The sequence below is a fragment of the Caloenas nicobarica genome, chromosome Z (genome assembly GCF_036013445.1).
Source record: "Caloenas nicobarica isolate bCalNic1 chromosome Z, bCalNic1.hap1, whole genome shotgun sequence".
Classification (NCBI taxonomy): Eukaryota; Metazoa; Chordata; class Aves; order Columbiformes; family Columbidae; genus Caloenas; species Caloenas nicobarica.
Window position 1 is genome coordinate 59,658,059 of NC_088284.1, and position 24,551 is coordinate 59,682,609.

At 40.6% G+C, this 24,551-nt stretch overlaps 1 protein-coding gene across 1 annotated transcript in view; it reads left to right on the plus strand.

Annotated features, from left to right (window-relative positions):
• The first annotated feature begins 9,934 nt into the window (after nt 1-9,934).
• The window catches only part of RORB (RAR related orphan receptor B), a 67,103-nt gene continuing 52,486 nt past the window's right edge, over nt 9,935-24,551 (plus strand). The window contains exon 1 of the mRNA XM_065656926.1: nt 9,935-10,240. Coding sequence (XP_065512998.1) covers nt 9,935-10,240 — 306 coding nt within the window. The remainder of the gene's footprint in view (nt 10,241-24,551) is intronic.

Here is a 24,551-nt window from a genome sequence, read left to right on the forward strand (position 1 = left end):
ATGGCCTAAGATATGGGCAACTTGTACATATTTACAGCACCAGAACTGATGTTCCCTTGCTTCCCAGCCTGAAGGCAGTAATCACTTACTGTGTCGGGGAAACAAAATATTTGTCGTTGCTAAGCAGAATTTCACTGATACAAAGATTAAAAGCAGCTTCAGATTCACACTGTAGTTATAAAGCAAATATTTACATCCTGTGAAGAGGCAGTGATTTTTTTCACTGGAAGAAAATATAAAGGCGAAAACGTTACTTAAAATATATGGGAATGACATTTATCCATGAATGAATAACGTAGCTGAGAGTTGAGTTCATAACAGAGGAACACTGTAGGCAGATCTGCCATGCAGAGCAAAGAAAAAAAAAACTTGTAAATCAGGAAAAAAAAATTAAAAATAATTCATACTGACAAATGTAGGAGACAATAATTTTTACATGAAGAAATGACAGTGCCTTGTTGAGCAAAGGAAGCATTTCAATCCACATCTGGCAAAAAAAATTCTGGTTTCGAGTTTCCTAACACCAAAAGTAAATGTGGTAAAATGATGCATTTTGGTTCTTAAAAACATTTTGTACTTTTTGCAGGAAAAAAAAAAAAATCTGAGGCTGAAACTGGTTTTGGTGATATTCTGGTTCACCCAGCGACTCAAAAATCTGTTCTTTATCTTTTTCTGCAAAAGGAGAGACTGAAGAAGTATCTTGCTCCACACCCACAGAAACATGTGCGTAAGAGGATTTGGTTATCATTCTTACCCTCAGGAAGCTGACTTGGCATTTTTAAGTCTAAAGACTGAGGACCTTTTGTAAAGTATATGAATTTTTATATATATGCATACCTGGGCATTTATATGATTAGATGTTTAGATACACTTTTTTGTCTTTTTTTTTCATATAACCTGTTTTAAATTAATGGTTTGTAAACTGCTACTCTTCCTTTTGCAGCATGTTAATACTGGCTGTCAGGCAAAGAACAGAATATTTTAAATAAATTTCAGCTTACCCTGTGGATATTTCTTTGTCTACCAGTGAGGCACAAAATGTTTCTTAGAGCTCTGCTGCTCTGCCCATTGCTTGTATATTTGGGTTTTGGGAATGCTGGACAGCCTCGAGAAAGCCCAGAGAAGCTCTCAGTGCAGGCACTGTCTGAGGAATCACCCTGCTCTCAGGCCCTACGTTTCTGTCTCTTCTCCCTGCTTGAAACTTAATGAAAACAACACACCAAAAATTATGCAGATCAGGTCTCTAAATTCCTAGATTACAAGAGTTATATCAAATAAATGTATGCTCATTAAGTTCACCTTGAAAGTGACCACAACAACAGGACAGTGTACACATTATCAAAGTCTGCACATTAATGAACACAGTACTTTGTACTTTAACAGAGACCATTTGATCAACACAGTCCTGTAAGGTTATCTAAATCTGTCAAAGTATGGGGCTAGTCAGGAATATAATTCACCTTTATAATTTCATTCATGTTTCTTGTGTTTCCCTGGGGTTCTGGCACTTGGAAGAAAATTTTTAAATGTGTAAGGCTGTTCAGCCAAGCCCACTTGTGACCTGAGTTTGACTTCCATCATCACTTTGGTTTTGCACTGGGATAAATAAATACCATGGGAAATAAACGTGCTCCCAAGACATGCTGTTGTCAGTGGACAAGATTTTTCTTTGCTATATAATTTTAAAGATGTCTATGCTTTTTAATATTACTAAACAACAAAATAAACTAAATACACAGCTTTGACTAAGTTTAAATCTGAAGCTTTGCTTATCAGCTGAAGTCTCTGGGGAAGAGTGTATGTACCTGTAAGTTTGACTACTTTTCTCATTTGTAAATATATACCCAACACTAAACCTTGTCTTAGCTATGTTTTTTATGCCATCACAACCAAGTATTGCCATTATATTGAAACAGATTTATAGAACATCTGAGGTTGGAAGAGACACATAAGCATCCTCAAGTCCAACTCTAAAACTAAACCATTGTCCAGATGCTTCTTGAATTCTCACAGGTTTCGTGTTGTGACCACTCCCCTGGGGAGGCTGTTCCAGTGACTGACCACCCTCTCAGTGAAGAACCTTTTCCTAGTGTCCAATCTGAACTTGCCCTGATGCAGTTTCATTCCATTTCCTTGTGTCTTGTTTCTGGTCACTAGAGAGAGGAGATCAGCACCTCCCTCTCTGCTGCCATCCTTGGGGAAATGTGGACTGTGATGAGGTCACCCCTCAGCCTTCTCTTCTCCAAGCAGAACAAGCCAGGTGACCTCAGCTTTTTATACTGTGGTGCCCAGAACTGCACACCTTACTTGAGGTGAAGCTACACCAGTGCAGTGCAGAATGGCATAATCACCTCCCTCGACCTGCCAATGATGCTGTGCTTAATGCACCCCAGGACACAGTTGGTCCTTGTGGCTGCCAGGGCACTGTTGGCTTATGTTCAATTTGCCACCACCCCAGCCTCCCAGATCTCTTTCTGCAGGGCTGCTCTCCAGTCTCTTGCCCCCCAATTTGTTTGTATAACCAGGATTACCCCATCCCGGTGGGAGAATCCAGCACTTGCTCTTGTTAAATTTCATGTAGTTGGTGACTGCCTACCTCTCTATAGTCTATCCAGATCTCTCTGTAAGGACTCTCTACCCTCGAAGGAGTCCACAGTTCCTCCTAGTTTAGTATTGTTGGCAAACTTACTTAATGTACATTCAATTCCTATGTCCAGATCATTTAAAAAAAACATTGAAGAGCACTGACCCTAAAATTGAGCCCTGGAGAACCCCACTGGTGACTGGCCACCAGCCTCAGATAACCCAATTTACTATAACTCTTTGTGCCCAACCTACCAGCCCGTTGCTTACCCAAAGTACCATGGACATGTCTAGCTGCGTGCTGGACATTTTGTCCAGAAGGATTTTGTAAGAGACAGTACCAAAAGCTTTGCTAAAATACAATAATAAAAAAACCCCACATCTACTGGATTCTCTTGGTCAAGTAGATGGGCTACCTTGTCATAAAAGGAAATTAAGTTGGTTAAGCAGTCCTTTCCCCTTGTGAACCTGTTGATGGCTATGACAAATGACTGCACTGTCTCTCAAGTGTTTTTCAATAACTCCCAGAATTACTTTCTCCATAATTTTACTAGGCACTGGTAATGCATATTCTAATATAATGCATACAATAAATATTATAAATGCATATTATAATAAAATATTTCAATATCTATATTGAAATGTATCTTTTTATCTGCTTATTACTGAAATATGTCTCCTCTAGCTCTTTGAGAAAGTGTTTGTGACACATTTTTGTTGTTGAGATTTAATGTAAATAGGTGCATTTGTTGCTATATGGCATTTTAATAGCGACTTGCAATTTCTGTAAAGGTCCCATTTTTCACAAGAGTCATTTGGACTGAAGAGTATAAATATATTTGTAGATTATATCAAACTAGAATAAATTGATTGACTCTTTATTTCAAATCTTTTCTTGAGCCTTTCTGCTTCCCTGAAAGAAGACCTCTGGTAGTTATAGCTAATTTCCTTCAAACTAAAAGTTCATAGACCACAGGTATTGTCTTTTAAAAATGACAGGGTGTTTTTTCATTCATTTTTGTGCAAATTGCAGGTCATAATTTTTTTTAAGATTGCTCTTTATCCTATTTATCCCCCACTGTGGATTTTGTAGCATTTCTTCCTCATCTACTGGATTATTCTTCAAAACCTGCATAACTCTTAAGCTTCTTTTCACAAAGGTATTTCTGCATGGAATACATATTTTATTCAAAATAAGATTTGATACAAAAGCAAAATTAAATTATAGAATAGCAAAGTAATTTATGATAGATTGCTTATGCTGGAGAAGCATCTACTGTCAATGAACTATTTTAAGAGGTCCTTTGAAAAAGACAGTACAAAAATGTAGTGTAGAAAACCATTTGACATATTTCCTCTGCTGTTTAGCTGCAATAAATTTTCTGGTTCTTTGAAAGTTTCTAAATAGGGTGCCTAAATACCACCAGATAGGTTTTTCTTGCCATTCTTCTAGCTACAGGGGAAATGAAAAATTAATGTATCTCACTTGAGCCTTTTTGTAACACCATATCAAGAAACTGTAACCCGTGTTTATGTCATCATTTACACGAATGTGTCAGTCTATCTCTGATCCATAAGCTGATTTTAGGCAGTGATGATTTGAATTACCATTTTTGCCCTATTTGCTCTTTCAGATAAATCTCTCTATTTCCCTTTGGGTAAGGTTCTGCTGATGAATATTTTGAAATCTGTGCAGTTACTAGTACTACCCTGTTATAAATATTCTGTGGGATTTTCGTTTTGGTTTGTTTTCATTTTTATCTTGAAGAACAACATTGTTACTTTTGCCACTTCTGGAGCAAAAAGCAAAGCTAAGTAAAGACGACTGCTTTTCAATACTGGAGACGAAAAAGCAGAACGGCTGTACTCACTAGTGGTCAAGTTCTGTTGTGGTATCTCACTCAAGTTGAATGGCCCATTCATATATATTCCCTTCAAATCAACTTTGCGCATTAGTCACTAGCTCTTTGGGAAAATACTTTATTTCTAAACTCTGTCTTAAAGAGTTGAGATTGTAATAAGCCATGTAGGACCAAGTAAGCAGCTGACACTGCAGAAAGCACTGGTGTTTTATCAAACTGCAACCAAACTGATTTCATGCCAGCTGTCTTTTTATTGGTAGCTACATATACATGTTTCTAAAGCTTTATTTTGCTAGCTTAGTGTAACATCAACTCCAGTTACATAATCTTACTGCAAATAAATGAAGAATATCTCTGTGGATTTGTTCCCTCTGGGTCAATTTTCCATATTAGTCCAATGCCAGATCATTCATTGTACATGATGGGCACACAGTCCTTGTGACAAAGCTGTTCACTTAGACTTTGTCTAAGCATCTTGGTGTTGAGCAGACCAGTCCAACTCAAATTAATTTTTTGTTTGCAATTGCCATTAGTATTTCCCTTCGCTCTGTTGTTTTGACTAAGAAAAATTCAAATAGCTGAAATATTTATACAATGCTCTTCTTACTATATTTGTGTTAGTCACTGGTCACTGCCAAGCTTATGTCACAATCTGTACTTCAGAAAAAAAAAAAAAAACAAACAGTGACTTAGCTGAGATGTAGTTATTTCTTTGCATGGGATGCTTATGTTTATCATCCAGCACCATGTTGGGTGATAAATTTGCCTCATCCCTTAACAATATTGATGGCAGGTGATTGTCCAAATGGACTAATGTCTATCTGAAAATGTTTGAAAAAAACATACATACTACTTTGTTCTGGTAGATATGGATTTAAGATTATGGCTATGAACACAGTTGTCCTTTGGCTGTTCTCAGCTCATGAAAACAGTTCTTAAGCTGTGAAATGTCATTTCTGTTCATCCTATCATACAGGGCTGATGAATCTTTAATCAGCAAAATGGATAGTTCACTTCAGGAGAAATAAATTATGCTAGTATGACATCACAAGTTTCAAACAATGTGACCAATATGTGTTTCGAAGTCACAGAATCACAGAATCACAGAATGTTAGGGATTGGAAGGGACCTCGAAAGATCATCTAGTCCAGTCCCCCTGCCGGAGCAGGAAAACCTAGGTGAGGTTACACAGGAAGGTGTCCAGGCGGGTTTTGAATGTCTCCAGAGAAGGAGAATCCACAACCTCCCTGGGCAGCCTGTTCCAGTGTTCCGTCACCCTCACTGAGAAGAAGTTTCTTCTCAAATTTAAGTGGAACCTCTTGTGTTCCAGCTTGAAGCCACTACCCCTTGTCTTACTGTTGGTTGTCACCGAGAAGAGCCTGGCTCCATCCTCGTGACACCCACCTTTTATATATTTATAAACATTGATAAGGTCACCCCTCAGTCTCCTCTTCTCCAAGCTAAAGAGACCCAGCTCCCTCAGCCTTTCCTCATAAGGGAGATGCTCCACTCCCTTAATCATCTTTGTGGCCCTGCGCTGGACTCTCTCCAGCAGTTCCCTGTCCTTCTTGAACTGAGGGGCCCAGAACTGGACACAATATTCCAGATGAGGTCTCACCAGGGCAGAGTAGAGGGGAAGGAGAACCTCTCTCGACCTACTAACCACCTCCCTTCTAATACACCCCAGGATGCCATTGGCCTTCTTGGCCACAAGGGCACAGTGCTGGCTCATGGTCATCCTGCTGTCCACCAGGACCCCCAGGTCCCTTTCCCCTGCACTGCTCTCTAACAGGTCATTCCCCAACCTGTACTGGAACCTGGGGTTGTTCCTGCCCAGATGCAAGACTCTACATTTCCCCTTGTTATATTTCATTAAATTTTTCCCCACCCAACTCTCTAGCCTGTCCAGATCTCGCTGGATGGCAGCACAGCCCTCTGGCGTGTCAGCCACTCCTCCCAGCTTGGTGTCATCAGCAAACTTGCTGATAGTACACTCAATTCCCTCATCCAAGTCATTGATGAATATATTGAACAGTATTGGTCCCAGAACTGACCCTTGAGGCACTCCACTAGATACAGGCCTCCAGCTAGACTCTGCCCCATTAATCACGACTCTCTGGCTTCTCTCCTTCAGCCAATTTGCAGTCCACCTCACTACCCGATCATCCAGTCCACACTTCCTCAGTTTTGCCGTGAGGATGCTGTGGGAGACGGTGTCAAATGCTTTGCTGAAGTCAAGGTAGACCACATCCACTGCTCTGCCATCGTCAATCCACCTTGTTACGTCTTCATAAAAGGCTATGAGGTTGGTCAAACACGACTTCCCCTTGGTGAAGCCATGTTGACTGTCCCTGATGACCCTCTTATCCTTGATATGTCTTAAGATGGCACCAAGGATAAGGTGTTCCATCGTCATACATGATACATGCTTTACCTTCATTGCTTGCGTTCCTTTCATGAGTTCTGTCCTCACAAATTGCTGTATGTTAGGCTTACTGTTTATGTAATTGAGAATTTTACAGGTAGGATGTCCAGAGAGACATGAATTGTACCCCTTGATGCAGAGTTAATGTGCATCAGAAGCTGAAATTTCTTTGTGTGCCAAGCTAGCAAGGCGTAATTTGTCTAATCTACATAAGTTACCTACATTGCACATTTGTTGAATTACCTCTGCAAAGTTGCCCATACTGTATCTGTCAGTGATGATTAACTGCTTATAGATGTGAATGTAAGGCATTCATTCATTTATGGGTCCAAAGTAATTTGGACACTCAGAAACCAGCATTACATCTTGGAGTACTGAGTTTTGTATTTGCATCTCCACAATAGATGAAAAATGTATACAATCACATGTATGCTGACAGCTGCTTGTTAGCAATTCGTTTGAAGAAATAACTACTTTCGATATGTAAATTTGAAGCACACAAGCACAGAAGTGTGGTTTTGAGGAATTATTAGGCAAAAAGAAGAGGCGTTGTTAACAATTTGAATTTATATACATACCGTCACATTGGTTGTATGCTAATGGTGTCATAAGCTTAAAATAGACTAACTGTTATATCCCCTATGTAACAGCACTTTAAAATAGCTTTTGGATCTGAGACTCTAGAAACAGGAGAAGAGGAAACAGTAGTGGAAAACTAACCTGCCACAAGGACTGTACAGCCTTGCAAATCATTTATATCTGATCAGCTGGTATCAGCTTTCAGTTGTATTGCCCAAAGTGATACTGTGTAAACTGTTAGCTGGGTTGTATTGCTCAAATGAAGTTTGGGCCTGATACCTAATGTGTGATTCAGGAACTTAAACAGATCTTGGATCCTCCTCAAGGGAAAGGGACAACACAATAAAAACAAAAAATCCAGTGAGTGACTGGCATGAGCCACTAGTGATCGAAATAGCCATCAATAGTATTAAGGGAGGCATATAGTTTAAAAAATAAAGACATTAACCTGGGTTTTGCTACTTCAGAAGATCAACTTGCTTCTGAAACAGAAAATACACTTTAAAATTGTGGTTAGATAAATTATTTCCTAGCTGTATCAAGATTAACATAGAAGACTGATTTACTCAGCAGGCAAATTCTGGAGAAAATTTTCCTTAGGTTCATTGTAGAAAAAAAGAGAATAGCACAGATTCAGGAAAGTTTGTCTAGATTTATATGTAGCTAGGTTTTTTTTTTGAAGTCTTGAGAGATGCCTGTTTGTATTTGGAGTTTTCATTTCTCATTCTTTTAATAAATTCTTCACTCTTATTTTTTTTGTTTGTTTAAAATACCAGTACATTGGAACTTCTTTGATGAAACTTTGAGACTGAAATTTGTTCATTCAAGTGTTATAGTAACTTTAGTCAAAAGGGAATATTTAATTTGGTTTATTTTAATCCTTTATACTGTTGCTGCACTTGTAAGATCCAGACAGCTGGGAGGGGGCGAGCTGTATTCTGTTTGGTTTTGTGTATCAGCAGGTTGATTGTGACATTTCAGATAGCTGTAGCCACTCAGGTAAGGAATTTGCTCTTTGCATGTCACTGAAGAATAACTACAAGACAGTAGAGTCAGAAATTAAGGTTATTTTTCTAGATAACCTGTATTGCCTTATTTATAGCATAAGAAAGAATCTGCTTGATTCTCAGGCCCCACGCTGAGCTTTCAGGACCTGCAATTAGAAGAAATGGAAATAAAATCTTTGGAAAAAAAAAATTCATTGAATGAGCAAAGATGGAATTTTCAATGCAGAGCTTTTTTCTGCAGTTTTTCAGAGCCCTTTCAATGGATATATAAAGTACCAAGTTTAAACATTCCCAGCAACCCAAGACAAGCCATCCTCCTACATTCAATTGGGTAGGACATGGCTTAGAACATTACACTGTTCCTGATGTTTTGCCTGTCCCTTTATATTTCACAAATCTCTTGTCTTTCTGAAAGCATCCTCTGTGGAAAAATAAATACAAATAGCAGCAAAAGACTTACGGAGTTTGCTTCCTGGACAGGACCTGTACACCTAGGCTGCCACAGATTTGCAGCCACAAATCAGATTGTTCCACACATCTCGCAGAAGGATTTCTCAGGGTTGTTACTACTCACTGAACTAAACTTCCCGATTTAGCCATGTCCTAAAGCAAAGGAAGGATACATCTCAGATAGAGCTATAGCAGCTGATAAACTTATCTATAAATCAAGAAGCTGAAAGATGCCTCTGTTAGTGGAGCATACGTTAAAGGAACAACTGAACCCAAGGCTTCATCTGGAGATTAACAGAAATGTAATCCAGAAGGATTAAAAGGAAAAATATGCTTACATAAGATATTTTCTTAGAAGACACCCAGGATGACACCTTTATTCTTGAGCATCAACATCATCCCCAAAATAAACATCAGTCCTCCCTCTACTAACTACCATCTTTCTATTCTGCAGGTGCTTTATCCCTCTCATCTTTTTTCTGACTACTCATGTCAAACAGAGCTCAAAGCCTCCTCAGCTTTGTCTAACTCGCTGCTTAGTGACAACAGGGACAATTTGGATCCTTACAGTTATTTATTTGCTTAAATCTCTTAATGGGCTGGTTCTTTGTTGACCTCCAAATGGTTAAACTTAAAAATGTCCTTTTCAAAAAAAAGGTTCTTTTGCTAAACATTGGAAACTAAGAAGAACCACTGTCTGAATTCAACTTGCAACTTTCCTCTAAGCTAGAGAGTGGAGATAGGAGTAGCTCAGGCACATGATTCCTGAATGGCACATTCCATTGAATGGCTTATAAAGGTGCGCTGCACACAAGGTCAGTAAAATCCATGATACTAGAGTTTGTACTTGTGCCTTCTGAAGTGCATTCTCCTTATGTAAAATGCAGGCTGCTCAAACCAAGTGATTGCACTCCTGCACCCAGTGTTTTTGAGCACATCAAATATCTGATGTACAGTAAAATTCCCATGTCCTGGAATAGAAGAAACCTTTTCCAGGTCCAGAAATTAGACAGTTCCCCCAAAAGGCGATGGACCCCCTGCCCAGTCGGGCAGAGAGGGAAGATCTGAAAGAGCCCCTGCCCTGTCGCTGTCGGCCAAAAGTAGGGGGTCAAACAGCTGAGGAGGGTTGGAAGCAAGTTCCAGTTAGGCGTCGCGGGCAACCCCCCTCCCTACCTGCTTTGCTTCCCCGGGTGCCCCTCCGTAATAGGTTTGAGGCCCTGGATATTGAAGAAGATGTAGTTGGGGACGTGGTGCAGGGGCCACCTACGAGGTCACATAGGAAGAGGCGATTGACTCCACGCCTCAAGACTGCCTCCGATAAAAAAGAAAGAAGGGTAATTGTGGTAGGCAATTCCCTTCTGAGAGGGACAGAGGGCCCGATATGCAGAGCTGACCCTCAGCATCGGGAAGTTTGTAGCCTACCTGGAGCTCGGATCAGGGACATCGCCAGGGCGCTCCCCAAACTGGTGCGCCCAAGGGACTACTACCCGCTGCTGATCTTCCAGACAGATGGGGAGGAAGCGGCATCCCGTAGTCTGAGGGGAATGAAGAAAGACTTCAAGGCCTTGGGACGAATGGTGAAAGAGTCTGGGGCTCAAGTTATCTTCTCTTCCCTCCTTCCATCTTTGGATGATGATGTGGGACGGAATAGAAAAATTGAGTCCGTAAATGATTGGCTTCGGGACTGGTGCTACAGGCAGGGCTTTGGGTTCTTTGATAACGGCTGGTTTTATAAGACACCAGTCCGGTCAGTGATATGTGGGAAAGGTTTATCCCACAGGGGTAAAAAGATGCTGGGACAGGAATTCGCAGGGCTCATTTGCAGGGCTTTAAACTAGATTCGAAGGGGGATGGGGTTGTAGCTGGGCTTGCATCAGTGGGCAGCATGCTGGAATCCATAAAGACCGGGAGGCCCCTCAGGCCCCTAGGGTGAAATCGGTGTACTCGGCTCGCTCCCTGAAGTGCCTGTACACCAATGCGCGCAGCATGGGGAATAAGCAGGAGGAGTTAGAAACCTGCGTTCGGTCAGGAGATTATGATCTGGTGGCATTAACAGAGACGTGGTGGAACAGCTCACATGACTGGAATGTGGTCATGGATGGCTATGCCCTTTTCAGGAAAGACAGGCCAGCCAAGCGTGGTGGTGGAGTTGCTCTTTACGTGAGAGAGCAACTACAATGTATAGAGTACTGTCCAGGTGCAGCTGAGGAGCAAGTTGAGAGTCTGTGGATGAGAATTAAGGGGCAGCTGGCAGGGGTGACACTGTTGTGGGAGTCTATTACAGGCCACCAGATCAGGGTGAGGAAGTTGATGAGGCCTTCTACGGGCAGCTGAGCGTGGCCTCACAGTCACAGGCCCTGGTTGTTGTGGGGGATTTTAACTTCCCTGATGTTTGCTGGAAGGACTACTCAGCCAGCCTCAGTCTAGGAGGTTCCTCCAGTGCATTGATGATAACTTTCTGATGCAAATGGTGGAGGAGCCGACTAGGAGAGGTGCGCTGCTGGATCTCGTCCTTGCTAACAAAGAGGGTCTGGTTGAAGCAGTAAAGGTGGGGGGCTGCCTTGGTTGCAGTGACCATGAAATGGTGGAGTTCAGAATCTCCTGTGCTGGGAGCAGAATACCGAGCAGAATTGCAACCCTGGACTTCAGCAGGGCCGACTTTGGCCTTTCCAAACAATTGCTGGAGGAAATCCCGTGGGCAAGGCTGCTTGAAGGTAAAGGGGCCCAAGATAGTTGGTTAACTTTCAGGGACTGCTTCTACCAAGCTCAAGATCAGTGCATCCCGACGCGCAGGAAGTCAAGGAGGGGAGCCAGGAGACCTGCATGGTTAAACAGGGAACTGCTGGGCAAACTCAAGTGGAAGAGGAGGGTTTACAAATCATGGAAGAAGGGGCTGGCCACTTGGGAAGAATATAAGGCTGTTGTCAGAGGATGTAGGGAGGCAACTAGGAAAGCTAAGGCCTCCTTAGAGTTAAACCTGGCGAGAGGGGTCAAGGACAACAGGAAGAGGTTCTTCAAATACATGGCAGATAAAACTAACACCAGAGGCAATGTAGGCCCACTGATGAATGGGGTGGGTGCCCTGGTGACAGAAGATACAGAGAAGGCAGAATTACTGAATGCCTTCTTTGTCTCTGTCTACTCTGCCAGAGGCTGTCCTGAGGAGCCCCGTACCCCTGAGGCCCCAGAGGAAGGCAGGGCAATGGAGGAGTTTGCCTCAGTTGATGAGGACTGGGTTAGGGAGCAATTAAGCAATCTGGACATCCATAAATCCATGGGTCCAGATGGGATGCACCCACGGGTGCTGAGGGAGCTGGCTGAAGTCATTGCTGGACCACTCTCCATCATCTTTGCCAAGTCTTGGGAAACGGGAGAGGTGCCTGAGGACTGGAGGAAAGCAAATGTCACTCCGGTCTTCAAAAAGGGCAAGAAGGAGGACCTGGGCAACTATAGACCGGTCAGCCTCACCTCCATCCCTGGGAAAGTGATGGAACACCTTATCCTTGGTGCCATCTTAAGACATATCAAGGATAAGAGGGTCATCAGGGACAGTCAACATGGCTTCACCAAGGGGAAGTCGTGTTTGACCAACCTCATAGCCTTTTATGAAGAGATAACAAGGTGGATTGACGATGGCAGAGCAGTGGATGTGGTCTACCTTGACTTCAGCAAAGCATTTGACACCGTCTCCCACAGCATCCTCACGGCAAAACTGAGGAAGTGTGGACTGGATGATCGGGTAGTGAGGTGGACTGCAAACTGGCTGAAGGAGAGAAGCCAGAGAGTTGTGATCAATGGGGCAGAGTCTGGTTGGAGGCCTGTATCTAGTGGAGTGCCTCAAGGGTCAGTTCTGGGACCAATACTATTCAATATATTCATCAATGACTTGGATGAGGGAATTGAGTGTACTATCAGCAAGTTTGCTGATGACACCAAGCTGGGAGGAGTGGCTGACACGCCAGAGGGCTGTGCTGCCATCCAGCGAGATCTGGACAGGCTAGAGAGTTGGGTGGGGAAAAATTTAATGAAATATAACAAGGGGAAATGTAGAGTCTTGCATCTGGGCAGGAACAACCCCAGGTTCCAGTACAGGTTGGGGAATGACCTGTTAGAGAGCAGTGTAGGGGAAAGGGACCTGGGGGTCCTGGTGGACAGCAGGATGACCATGAGCCAGCACTGTGCCCTTGTGGCCAAGAAGGCCAATGGCATCCTGGGGTGTATTAGAAGGGAGGTGGTCAGTAGGTTGAAAGAGGTCCTCCTTCCCCTCTACTCTGCCCTGGTGAGACCGCATCTGGAATATTGTGTCCAGTTCTGGGCCCCTCAGTTCAAGAAGGACAGGGAACTGCTGGAGAGAGTCCAGCGCAGGGCCACAAAGATGATTAAGGGAGTGGAGCATCTCCCTTATGAGGAAAGGCTGAGGGAGCTGGGTCTCTTTAGCTTGGAGAAGAGGAGACTGAGGGGTGACCTCATCAATGTTTATAAATATATAACGGGTGGGTGTCACAAGGATGGAGCCAGGCTCTTCTCGGTGACAACCAACAGTAAGACAAGGGGTAATGGCTTCAAGCTGGAACACAAGAGGTTCCACTTAAATTTGAGAAGAAACTTCTTCTCAGTGAGGGTGACGGAACACTGGAACAGGCTGCCCAGGGGGGTTGTGGATTCTCCTTCTCTGGAGACATTCAAAACCCGCCTGGACGCCTTCCTGTGTAACCTCACCTAGGTGTTCCTGCTCCGGCAGGGGGATTGGACTAGATGATCTTTCGAGGTCCCTTCCAATCCCTAACATTCTGTGATTCTGTGATTCTGTGATTCTGTGATTCTGTGAGTGAGTTGGAAATCCCATTTTAGACTTTGCTGGAGCATGCTGAGTAATTTACAAAAGAAATGTGCCTTCAGATCCCGTAGGCAACAAGAAATACTTATCCTGCAAGTGTGCCACAATCGTTAACCGATCTATCGGGTAAAAGAGCGTGTCAGCATCTCCATTCCCTTGCTGATTCTGCATTCGGATCCATAAACATTTGATCTTTTTCTCAAGGAGGAGTAATTGTTTCTGGCCTCAGAACAGATTCCTTATAGTAAACAAACACCTAGTAAACAAACACCCTCGAGTAGGGGAGATCATCGCATTCTGTTCATTTCACTAGAACACTAATACTACTAATAATATAGTTTTGATTATACACCAGGCAAAGCCATCTTTCTGACTGCAGACAGTCTTACTGTTTGTGTAGACCTCAATGTCACTTTTGAAAGTGAAGTTCCTAAAATAGTACTAAGAGGTTTTTAAATGCTTAGTCATGCACTGCAGATCTGTTGTTTCATCTGCACACTTAAGTAATGAAATATTTGTTCAGCCTTAGGAATAAAAGTTAATAAAATAAATAGTTAGAATTCAGTGTGTTTTATATTGGTTGGCCTCCAAGGTGCAAGGCGCAAAGAATTATTTGAAAGAATAAAGAGGTATCAATGGCTGGAAAAAACTATGGACATTTGGTTTGAGTTATGCCCAGCTTAACAATTCTTATTTTCCAGCCATCAGAAGGCTCTTAGTGTGCATTTGTTTTCTTACAGTCCAGATGTCTTTATCAGAAGAAACATATGCAGGTCTTACATTATATCAACATACTTCAAAACCTCTGGAGACTTACAGAGTTGAAATACCTTGAGTCATTACATGGCAGTTTCAGTCACTCATCAACCAGGATATTTTTCTTGAATATGTCAGTAACTACTACTTAAAATACCACATAAAGGTAGTTGTGTTCTAGAAAAATTATTCGGTTGATTGACTCAATCTTAAAGGTCTTTTCCAACTAAATAATTATATGATTCTATGGTTTGCATTGTTTTGAGGTTTCTATAAAGAAAAGGCATAACTAGCATATTAGCTTTGAAAAAGAAACCCTTTTAGGTACTTAAGGCCAATAAAAACATGATTAGCAAATGTAGCGTGATTGTTACTTCAAAATCCCTAGTTAACTCTTCATTTAAGTCTGTGTAACAGATACTCCCTCCCAGGTGACTGGTGAAAATTGTGTTTCACAACATTTCACATTTATGTCATTATTGCTCACTTTATCTGTGCTTTTCGTTAATAGTTTTAATTCAAAATAAATTATATTTGCAGTCTAAGGAAATTCTGTTACAGAGAGTTGTATCATGGCTACTAAAGCACTGTGGGTGGTTGCTAATGGCCATGCAGTTCTGACCTCTTCCAATAGTCTGTTGTTACTTTTCTCCTGACTGGTCATGGCCTGTATGCCAAAAAATTTCATTTGAAAATCTTTACCAAGGATTGTTTCTGTAACAATTCCACATGCCAACAGCTGAACTGTGACACTGTGTTTACTTACTGTGGGCAACAAATTAACTGCAATTTGTGGAAGTTTTTGAAAAAATTGCAGGCAAAATGCCAGCGTACAATGTAGCATGTTTGCATTGAGTGACCAGTGTACACGGCAGGTAAGTGTGAGCCATTGGCACAGTGGTGAATAGGCAGCTGATCCCTGCAGTTAAGAACCTACCAACCACTTTCAAAATTGCACATGGTATATTGCGTCAGAGGTGGCAGTAACAAAGCAAACTGAGATAATATCCAGGATTTTTTTGTTCTGGCTGTAGGAAGAGAGAAGAATTTGAAAGAAAGAATTCATGCATTCAGCTTCTACTGGAGAGAAAGCAGGGGAAACATATTTTTACATATGTTTGTATAAAATCCATGAGAACTTTCAGGAAAGGAGGTGGCAACTAGGATTTGAACATGAGTAGTTAAAGCTTTGAGAGGCTAGCAGAAAGGCATCTTAAGCTGGCTTTTGGGAAAGGAGATTGAGCAGCAAGCAACAGTGCTGAATTCATTTGTTTTGAAATCAGTAAGAAAGCGGAGAAGGCAAAGGCAAAAGAAGACTCAAACCCTCTAGCTGCCTGTAGGCCCTCTGACAGAAGAAAAGATTGAAATTCAACATGAACCTAAATTGGAGAAATACGCAATCCATGTCTTTTTGGAGGAAGCCCAGTGGTCAAAGGTTATCATCTTTTGAGATACCCAGTACCATACCGTAACTTAATTGCATGCACCCTGCTAGGAGTAGCAGTGGAGGCCTATAATAAAAGAAAATCATGATCATAATAGCTGTTCTCAATTCTTGCTTTATCAGTTCAGTGTCTGTGATCCTGTTGAGAATATATTTAGGTGCGTTACTTGTGAAAAGGATTCCGAGATCATGTCTTCACATATGATCAAAATTTGCTTGAATAAATATACCACTGTGGACCAGGATCATATTCCCTTTCCTATATAGAATGAAGATGAGGGATTGCTGTTGGGTAATCCTTGCACATGGGACAATTGAAGGTAAAAGTTTGCAAATGCAAAATACTCAAAGTTAAATTAATAAGTAATATTCCCTGGAAACCTTACGGTACCACATGATCATCTTGCTTAGAAAAATGACCTGACATCTGGCATTCAGTTCTGGCTTCCTGTCAGTTCTTACCCTCTTTTCTAGAGACTTTCTCTGATGTTGAGTCTGTTGGGTGAAATCCTGCTGAAGCAATGTATGTGGCATAAGGACAAGTGATACAAACACAATAGATACAGGAAACCGCAAAGTGCAGAATCAGTGAAGAACTGAGACATGAGCCATCTAAAACTCCCCTTTTCTATTTGTTTTCAGTGATAGACTTTCAGCAAATTGTTAAATATTATGTCAATGAAAATATGCAGTTGCATGGTATATATTCTTGAGATTTCAATCAGTCTTTCAACTTTGTGCCTACTTTCTGTGAGGGTCTCTCTCTGAGATAATAGAAATTCTTTCTTCAGAGAGGATCATTTTGGAAGTTGCCCAGTGAGGAATTACACTCTCGTAGCCTAGTGACTGACATTTGGATTTTACAAGAGGGAGAGAAAATTTTAAATAGTCACAAACTAACAGTGTTAGCAGCAGCCACATTTGAGAAACCCTTAAGCAAAGAGCCTGCTGTTACACGTAATAGCCCTAACTTCTCATTGGGAAAAGAGCACGAGTCACTTAAAGTAAGGAGATTCATATTTTCTCCCAGACATGTCTTTTCTTTGCATGCTGTTTAAAGACTGAACTGTATAAAACAGGATTGACATTATGTAATTACTTGCCTCTTACACTGTGCTAACTCAATTTGCTTTTCATTCCCAGGTATTTAAAAGACCATTATTTTCCCATCAGACTTTACTGTCTGCCAATTAAAGATTTAGATTGATGATGTGGAGAGAGAACTTTGTTATAAAAGGTTTCAGGTACACTTATTGAAGACATCTGCTTTGAATGCTTTTTTCCTTTTTTTAATATCTATGATTTTTACCAGATATAACAATTTTCCTGACATTTCTAATAACGTTTTTTCCAGGATTCTTCTGCAAAGCAAAATATTTGTGTCTGGATGCCAGATTTGCTTAGCAATAATAGTTAAGAGAGCAAAAGGAAAAGCTCCAAATACTGCAGGATTTTATGTTTCTTTTGCCTTCTTGGATCTAACAGCTAAAGATACAGTGAATAAGAAGATCTTAACATGGGCTGCATTTTTGGCTTATATCCCTGGCATATTGTTTTCCTCTGACTTGGGCAGGTAATTTGTGGTGGGACCAATGTCAAAATTTTGCTCAGATCTGCTGAGTCATGTGATCAGAAGTCATTGGCGTCCAAGGGAACATGAGGTAGGGCTGGTTAATAATTGAATGTAGAACCACCTGGACTGAAAATACTAATACTATCTGTAGTTATTCACTGTCATCTTAAGTAATAAGAGCTATGTTAGTAAGGTCTGTCTCTTGTACAGTAATTTGAATTTGGGTCATTTTCTTTCTCTCTGTGTAGTTACGGGAAATGGCTGCACTTTTGAGGTGCAGAAAATCATAGTAATTGCATTATGCATGAGAACTGTGCAAAGGAGCAGAAAATAAAGACTTCTCTCCTCTCAGAAAGAGTATTTGCAGACAGAAGAAAAATGGATTAAAAGGTCATTATAAGCCGACCTGAGTATACCACACCATTAAAACATTTTTAATAGCAATGCCATTTCTGACAGTTGTAATATGACTGTAGTTCCGCATTTAAGAATACAACAGACAGTATCTTAGTACTTAACCTTGATAAATATGGTTGTTCTGATGCAGAATTCTTTTAACTTTTTAAAGAAAATTAAGTTCTCAGTCTCAGCACACAGAGTGGGAAATCTTGTCTAGATAAGTACGAGAATTAAAAATCTCAATAATCATATTTTTGATTGTACTTTTCTTACTGGATTCTCAGATTTCATCAGCTATCCCATCTCATTAGGAGATAACAAATTTGCATCTAATCATTTCAGTGTCTTCGTCAAAGGTTATATGTTTTATTGTTTTCAAGAACAATAAAAATAGCAAAGAAGGGTTATATTTCATGGCCTAAAAAAGCAGAATGTGCTTTCCGTGCGTTTTTATGTATTATGAAGCTGATTAACAATGAAATCAGGTTTTCGTCTTCTTGTTTTGTTTATTTTGAGGAATTCTTTTGAATCTAAGAGGTAGATGATACAGGTTTATATGTTTCATTTCTCTAAATACATTGGGAGCTCCTAGAAGGGAAAGTCAGAAGAGCGCACCCAACCTAATAACAGAGCAGTGCGACAGTGATAAAAAAATTACAGTAACACCACTGTTCTACTGGTGGTCTCTTCTCTCCTTACAGCTTGTTCTCATTTCTTTTAAAATGATCGTATGAAAGGCTTCTGACAAGAAGGCATTATTTCCCTAGCATGGCAGGAAGATGTACTTGTGATTCATTTGATACTGCTCTTTCCTTTTGTCCTGTGGATGGTGATAGGCTTTATCAGTTGCTGAAAGGGGTAAGGGCCCCTTACTAAGGGCTCTCACCATCTCTTGTGGAAGTGTTTTGACACATTGTTCCTAGTGTACCAGGAACATTTGCCTAATTAACTAAATGTCCCACAAAGTTCTGTGTGGCTAGAGCATTTTGCATTTTTTGGTCTCTACTGCTATTTGAGGCTTACAAGCTATTTTACTTGGTCTCTGATGTAGCCACATCTCAGATACTAGCTCTTAGGCTTTGACTTAACAGATTCTCTTTTCCCCTGTAGCTTTAACAAAACAAACAAACAAACAAAAACTATCTGTTTTATACAGCTAGGGTGACAACACTGTATTCCATTTGACCTTAATGAAGTTACAGCTGTCTTCATTAAAGCGTTGTCAGAAAAAAAAAAGCTTGAGTGCCTTGGGCAGTGTAAGCAGATGCCTACATCTGGTGTATCTAATGATTGTATATGAATAGCTTGTTTGCTACTTCCCCTATATTTTTATGCCACTAGTACAGTTTTATTGGTTTGTTGCTCTTGAGAACATAATTAGGTAAAATTTCAGGATTAAAACCTCCCTTAATAGGTTACCCAAAGCACCTAAGGTACTTTCTTCTCCAGCTTTTGTGTGTGACCAGTCCACAAATGGCCAGATCCAACAGCAAATAACTGGACTGCTTATACATTGTAGAAGCATTTAGGCACTTCATGTAGCTTTACTAATAACACTTTGAATCAAACTGCTCTCAAAAGACATGTGTCTGAGCACCAAAGTCTTAGGAGTCTCTGTTCTTCGGGTTTTTGGATCTGTCCCTAATGTATCTGAGTGTGGATTAATATTGTTTTCATGTCACCAGCCAGAATGAAGCTGTCATACTGGTTGCAGTTTCTCTCTACTCCTTCATGCCTTCCTGGAGGACTTTCAAAGGTGGTGCCACAAACTTTGTCATATGCTTGAAGATCGTATCGAACATAATAGCTAATAGAACAGCACAGTACATTGGGTGGTTCATGCTCTCTTCTGCCTGCAACAGGCATGATCATTAGTTAGTAGTTAATTTTTTTCATTATTTTTGTTAACCTCTGCATCTATTATTCACATTCTGCACTTGGAAACAGAGGCCTGTGTTAGTGTTTAGAACGGTCACTTATAAGTACTCTATCTTTCTGTCAATAGCACAATCGGCATCTTCAGGAGTGCAAAGGAGAAGTGCTGACAGAGGTATTAAAGCAAAGTTCTGGGCTTGTTGTTTTAGAAAGATTTGGTGTTGTGTTGTGTATTACTAATGAGCATGAGATTCAAGATTACAAAACCAGCAGTGATGCTTTCTCTGTGGCTGGCCTTATAACGTGGCAGGCAGTGTTCCCATTTGTGAAAGCTGATTTGAGTTTAAGGTAAGACACAAAATCTCCATTCTCCCTGCAGCCAGATGAAGCACAAATTCATGAAAGGTTTAAGATCCCCAGTGAAATAATTCTGCTGTGTTTGTCATTTTACCCCACTGTTTCCAATACTTGGGCTTGGCAGACTGAAGGGATGTGATACAAGCATAGTTCAGAGGCAGTGTTTCTGCCAGTCAAATACAATTTGCTGATACATATAATGCAGAGGTGCTAGAGACTTTTTATTTTTTCCTTACATTACAGTGGAAATACAGAAGTCTCAGACTGGACTATGTATAGTTACACTGGCCTCACTAACTTACTGAAGGTGATTGTGGTCATTGGCAGATAAATTACCTCATCTTACTAGGTTTCCAGCTAGACATTACAGTTATAGAGTGTAATCCAGAGCTTAAAGTGGACTACATTATAGGAAGCATAGTGCAGTCACAGTAGTTTATGTGAGTAAAACCACGAGGTTTCAGTTCATACTTTACTTAAATAATTGAAGACTAAATCTTGCATTAGATAGTATAAAACTCTTGAAAACATTTCCATTTAATAGGATTTATTTAATTACCAAACTTGCTTAAATGCTTCTGCTTCGGTTCTTATTTTCACGATGTAGGGGCTACTCTTCTTAACAGGTCACTTCAGCAATTACAGAAAAAGACATTGGTTGCTGGTTTATAAAGAACTGTAAAAAGCAATTTATGCATTCTTCAAGAAAAAAACAAAACCAACCAAACAGACAGAAGAGCCCACCTTTAACCTACCTCTGCTTTTCTTTTGAGACACAAGCCAGTGTAAACCACAGATTTCCTTAACAGGTCAGACCAAGTTCTCAGGAGACAATGGTTTTGTTGCTTCAGAAAGGCTGAAATTTATTGTGGAGACACAAAGACTTAGGAAACAGAATGAGGTGTCATAAGTTTAGCAGGCCCATGAAGAGACAGTCTTTGATTTATGTCAAGTCTGTTGAACCTCAGTAGCAAAGCTACAAAATATGGTAAAATCTGATTTTCCCTCTCCCCATCCCATGTTTGTATGGCAGTTCAACTGACAAGTTCCTTGCGAAGCTTTCGTGTATGTATGGTCAGTGAGACTCCACCAGAGCAAGTTTTTTTCTTACTCTGAGAAGAGTCCTTAAAAGCCCAGACTCTCTCTTTATGATGTCCATGAACCCCCAGGATCCTGAGGAAGGCTCAGATCAGTTTGATCTATCAGTCTAGGGCAAGAAGAGATATGGACAAACAGCTGACAGGCTTATTAGAGTCACAATGGATGGCAAAGGAGGGGCAATAACATACACACTTAAATACAGAATTATACTTTGGTTCATGGGAAGAAGCACTGTTAGGTTTTTTATGTAGCCATCATAATCTAGTCATTTCTGTAAATGCCCAAAATTTGGGGCATGTAACTATTTATCTTATGCAGGCAAATAAATCTACTTTTAAATAGCCAAATTATGTAGTCCATATTCAGACTACCAAGCAAAAAGTGAATAATACAGATCAATGGGTTCAACCTGAAATCAGCCATCAAAGTATTCCTCCTTCTCAGAAGGTGACTCTCAATTAAGACAACATTTGCTGGCTATTTAATCATAGTAATAATATCAATAAATTGGGCAACCAATGAAGATTGGAGTGTAGCATGTTGGCTGAGGCTGTCCATGCTTCAAATCATCGGGAACGTGTCTGAATGCAGAGTGAGTCACTCCTTGTATGCTGGTGCTGCAAATTATTACATATTGGGTGTAGGGTGGAAGAGAGTGCTCTGTTTATGCCCAACCTAATATGAATTTTGGTGGTAGTTATGTTGATCTCCAGATATAACAAAAATATGCCTAATTGGTTTACTGTTACAGTAAAGCAGTTTACTGATGCAGGTTACCACTCTGCATCCCAAAGAGCCCTGTTAGGTACACACAGTACTGGTAGTTGCAGTCACACTAGAAAGAGTGTATGGACCTACAGAAATAATCAGTGGTTGCACAGTCAGTAGCTGGTGACAAACAATTTGTGCCAGTGCCAAAATCCAATAGCAAAAGATTGACACAAGACATGTGACACATGAGATACGTGACAAATGAGACATGACACATGAAACACGTGACACATGAGGTTTGAAATCATTAAAACAGTGCTAATTGTTCTGGTAGTCTGATTAAGTGGATTGTGAACATCTAGAGTGTAAAAGCCTAAACTACCTGACTCGTTTATGAATGGGTTTAGATCTAAATTTCTCTTTACCTGTGCTAAGGAGAAGCAGCATCCATTTTAGGGAAGAGACTTTTTTATCAAGATGAGTCTGTCACTCTTTAGAATGTGAAATAAGAAGTGGTGAGACAAAAAAGTCACTCAGAACAAGCCACCTGGATGCTGCAAGTTTCCACAGGGAAGTATAATAGACTAGCTAAAATTCTGAGGTCAGCACTTTCAGTTTCGTTCAAAGATGCTATTTCCTACATGTCCATGGTTTTCTTCAAATTTTCTACGGATAACCATCTAGTCATTGGTTTTCAAAACTCATTCAGGGTTTTTCAAAGTCATTAGAGGTCATACGAACAGAGTAAGGCTGTCACCTTAATGTTACAAGGCTGTCCAAAGATCCTTCTTTTCTGCACATAAAGGTTTAGGCTCTCTTGTCATTTCTTAAGTCTTTGAACTTGAAATGCACTGCACAGTGGACTAACAGACCTTTAGAGCATGCTTTCTCTCATTCATGGCTCCGCTATACCCAGTATGGTGGGGCTACCTTTCCCCAGGAAAAAAAAAAAAAAAAAAGATCTGACAGGAGGTCCTGCTACCAATTGCTGTTATTTCCCCATATATAGCAGCCCTGATTAAAGCACCTGGATTCTCAATAAATTTGTACTGATTTTTCTTTAAACTGGGAGGTAGCATCACCATTTTTGTATTTTTAGCCTGCAAGTGGAATAGAACTTGATTCACATTGTTGAAATGTCCCCAGGGCTGCGGAGACTTAGATTTACAGATCATAAGATTTCAGGATGCAGCAAGACTTTTCTTTCTGTTCTGTATCCACAAGGGAGGAAGGCCAACATCCAAGAGGACATTTGCAAGGTGGATCAGAGCTTGCATGGCTGAAGAATATACGAAGCAAAAGAGAGCAAGGTTCATCTTGTCACATTCCCCAAGGACAATACCTACTTCCTAAAATGAAAGAACAGAAGCACCTTCTTTGAAATTGTGCAAGGCCACAACCCAGAAGCTGCTGCTCAATTTCCTGTCGTTTTGGCAGTTAAGGCGAGGGAAATGTATCATACGCAGCCTTCAGGAGGAGAGTGACACAGTTACCTGTAGCCTCTTTAATAACACTCTTTTCCTTTATTTTTCAACTGTCATGTAATGTAGCAATAAATGAGAAGAGGACCTGACCCACAGTTAATATAATTTGGCACAGCTTCACTGACTTCAGCAGCCCTGCACCAGTTCACACCAAATGAGGTTCAGAACCAGTACAGTCTTGCCTGCACACACACACACAGACACTTTTTAAAAATTCTCCTGACTCCCCAGACAGCTGGTTGCTTTTTGATAAAAACAGCCAGAACAGCAAGACAAAAATGCTTCTGTCTATGGATGCATCTGGTGCTTGCTCTTAACAGGAGCAAGGTGTCTGGATGGAAGTGAATCCCACTCTGCCTCCCTTCTGATCTCCACATTTATCAGTCTCTAAAGCAATGGCCAGACTGTCCTTGGTTTAGCCAAATCATTTTTACCAGAGCTATCACCTAGAATAGATTTTACCTACAACAGCTGAAGGACTCCCTGAGCTATCAAAGTGCACAGGGTGGCTCCAGTAGACCATGTCCTTGAGTATTTGTAGTTTGTACAAAAAAACTGTAATATTCAATTGATTACTTTTTTGAATTCGAATACCTTTGTCTTTCAGTAGGGTGTTTTTGTGGTTTTGTTTTTTTGGTTCTTGGTTGTGTTTTGGTTTTTAATGTCGTTGTTTGTTAGTTGTTTGTTTTTTACTGTAGTGCAATAGTCCATTGCTGTGCAACAACTTGTAGCGTTTCTTTTCTTTCTAGATTACTGGGATAAATTGTTTACATTCCTCCTTTCTGTAGTTAATCCTGTGACTGTGTTATAAGATATTATAAACTGCTGAGCAAATTAGACTGATGAGAGAATTAACTGTCAGGACATTAAGGAATAAGGCTGTATTCCATAGCATTTGTCAGTGTCGAATTCTCCCTTTCTTGATCTTAAAAATACTTATCATACTAAAAAAATCTCTTTTCTGTTGAACATCATCAGGCAGAAATGAACACAGGTAACATTTTTTCATGAACATGCAAATAGGACAGTTTCGTGCTCATTGCAGAGAGGTTGAACTAGATGACCTTTAAAGGTCTCTTTCAACCCAGACTATTCTATGATTCTGGGA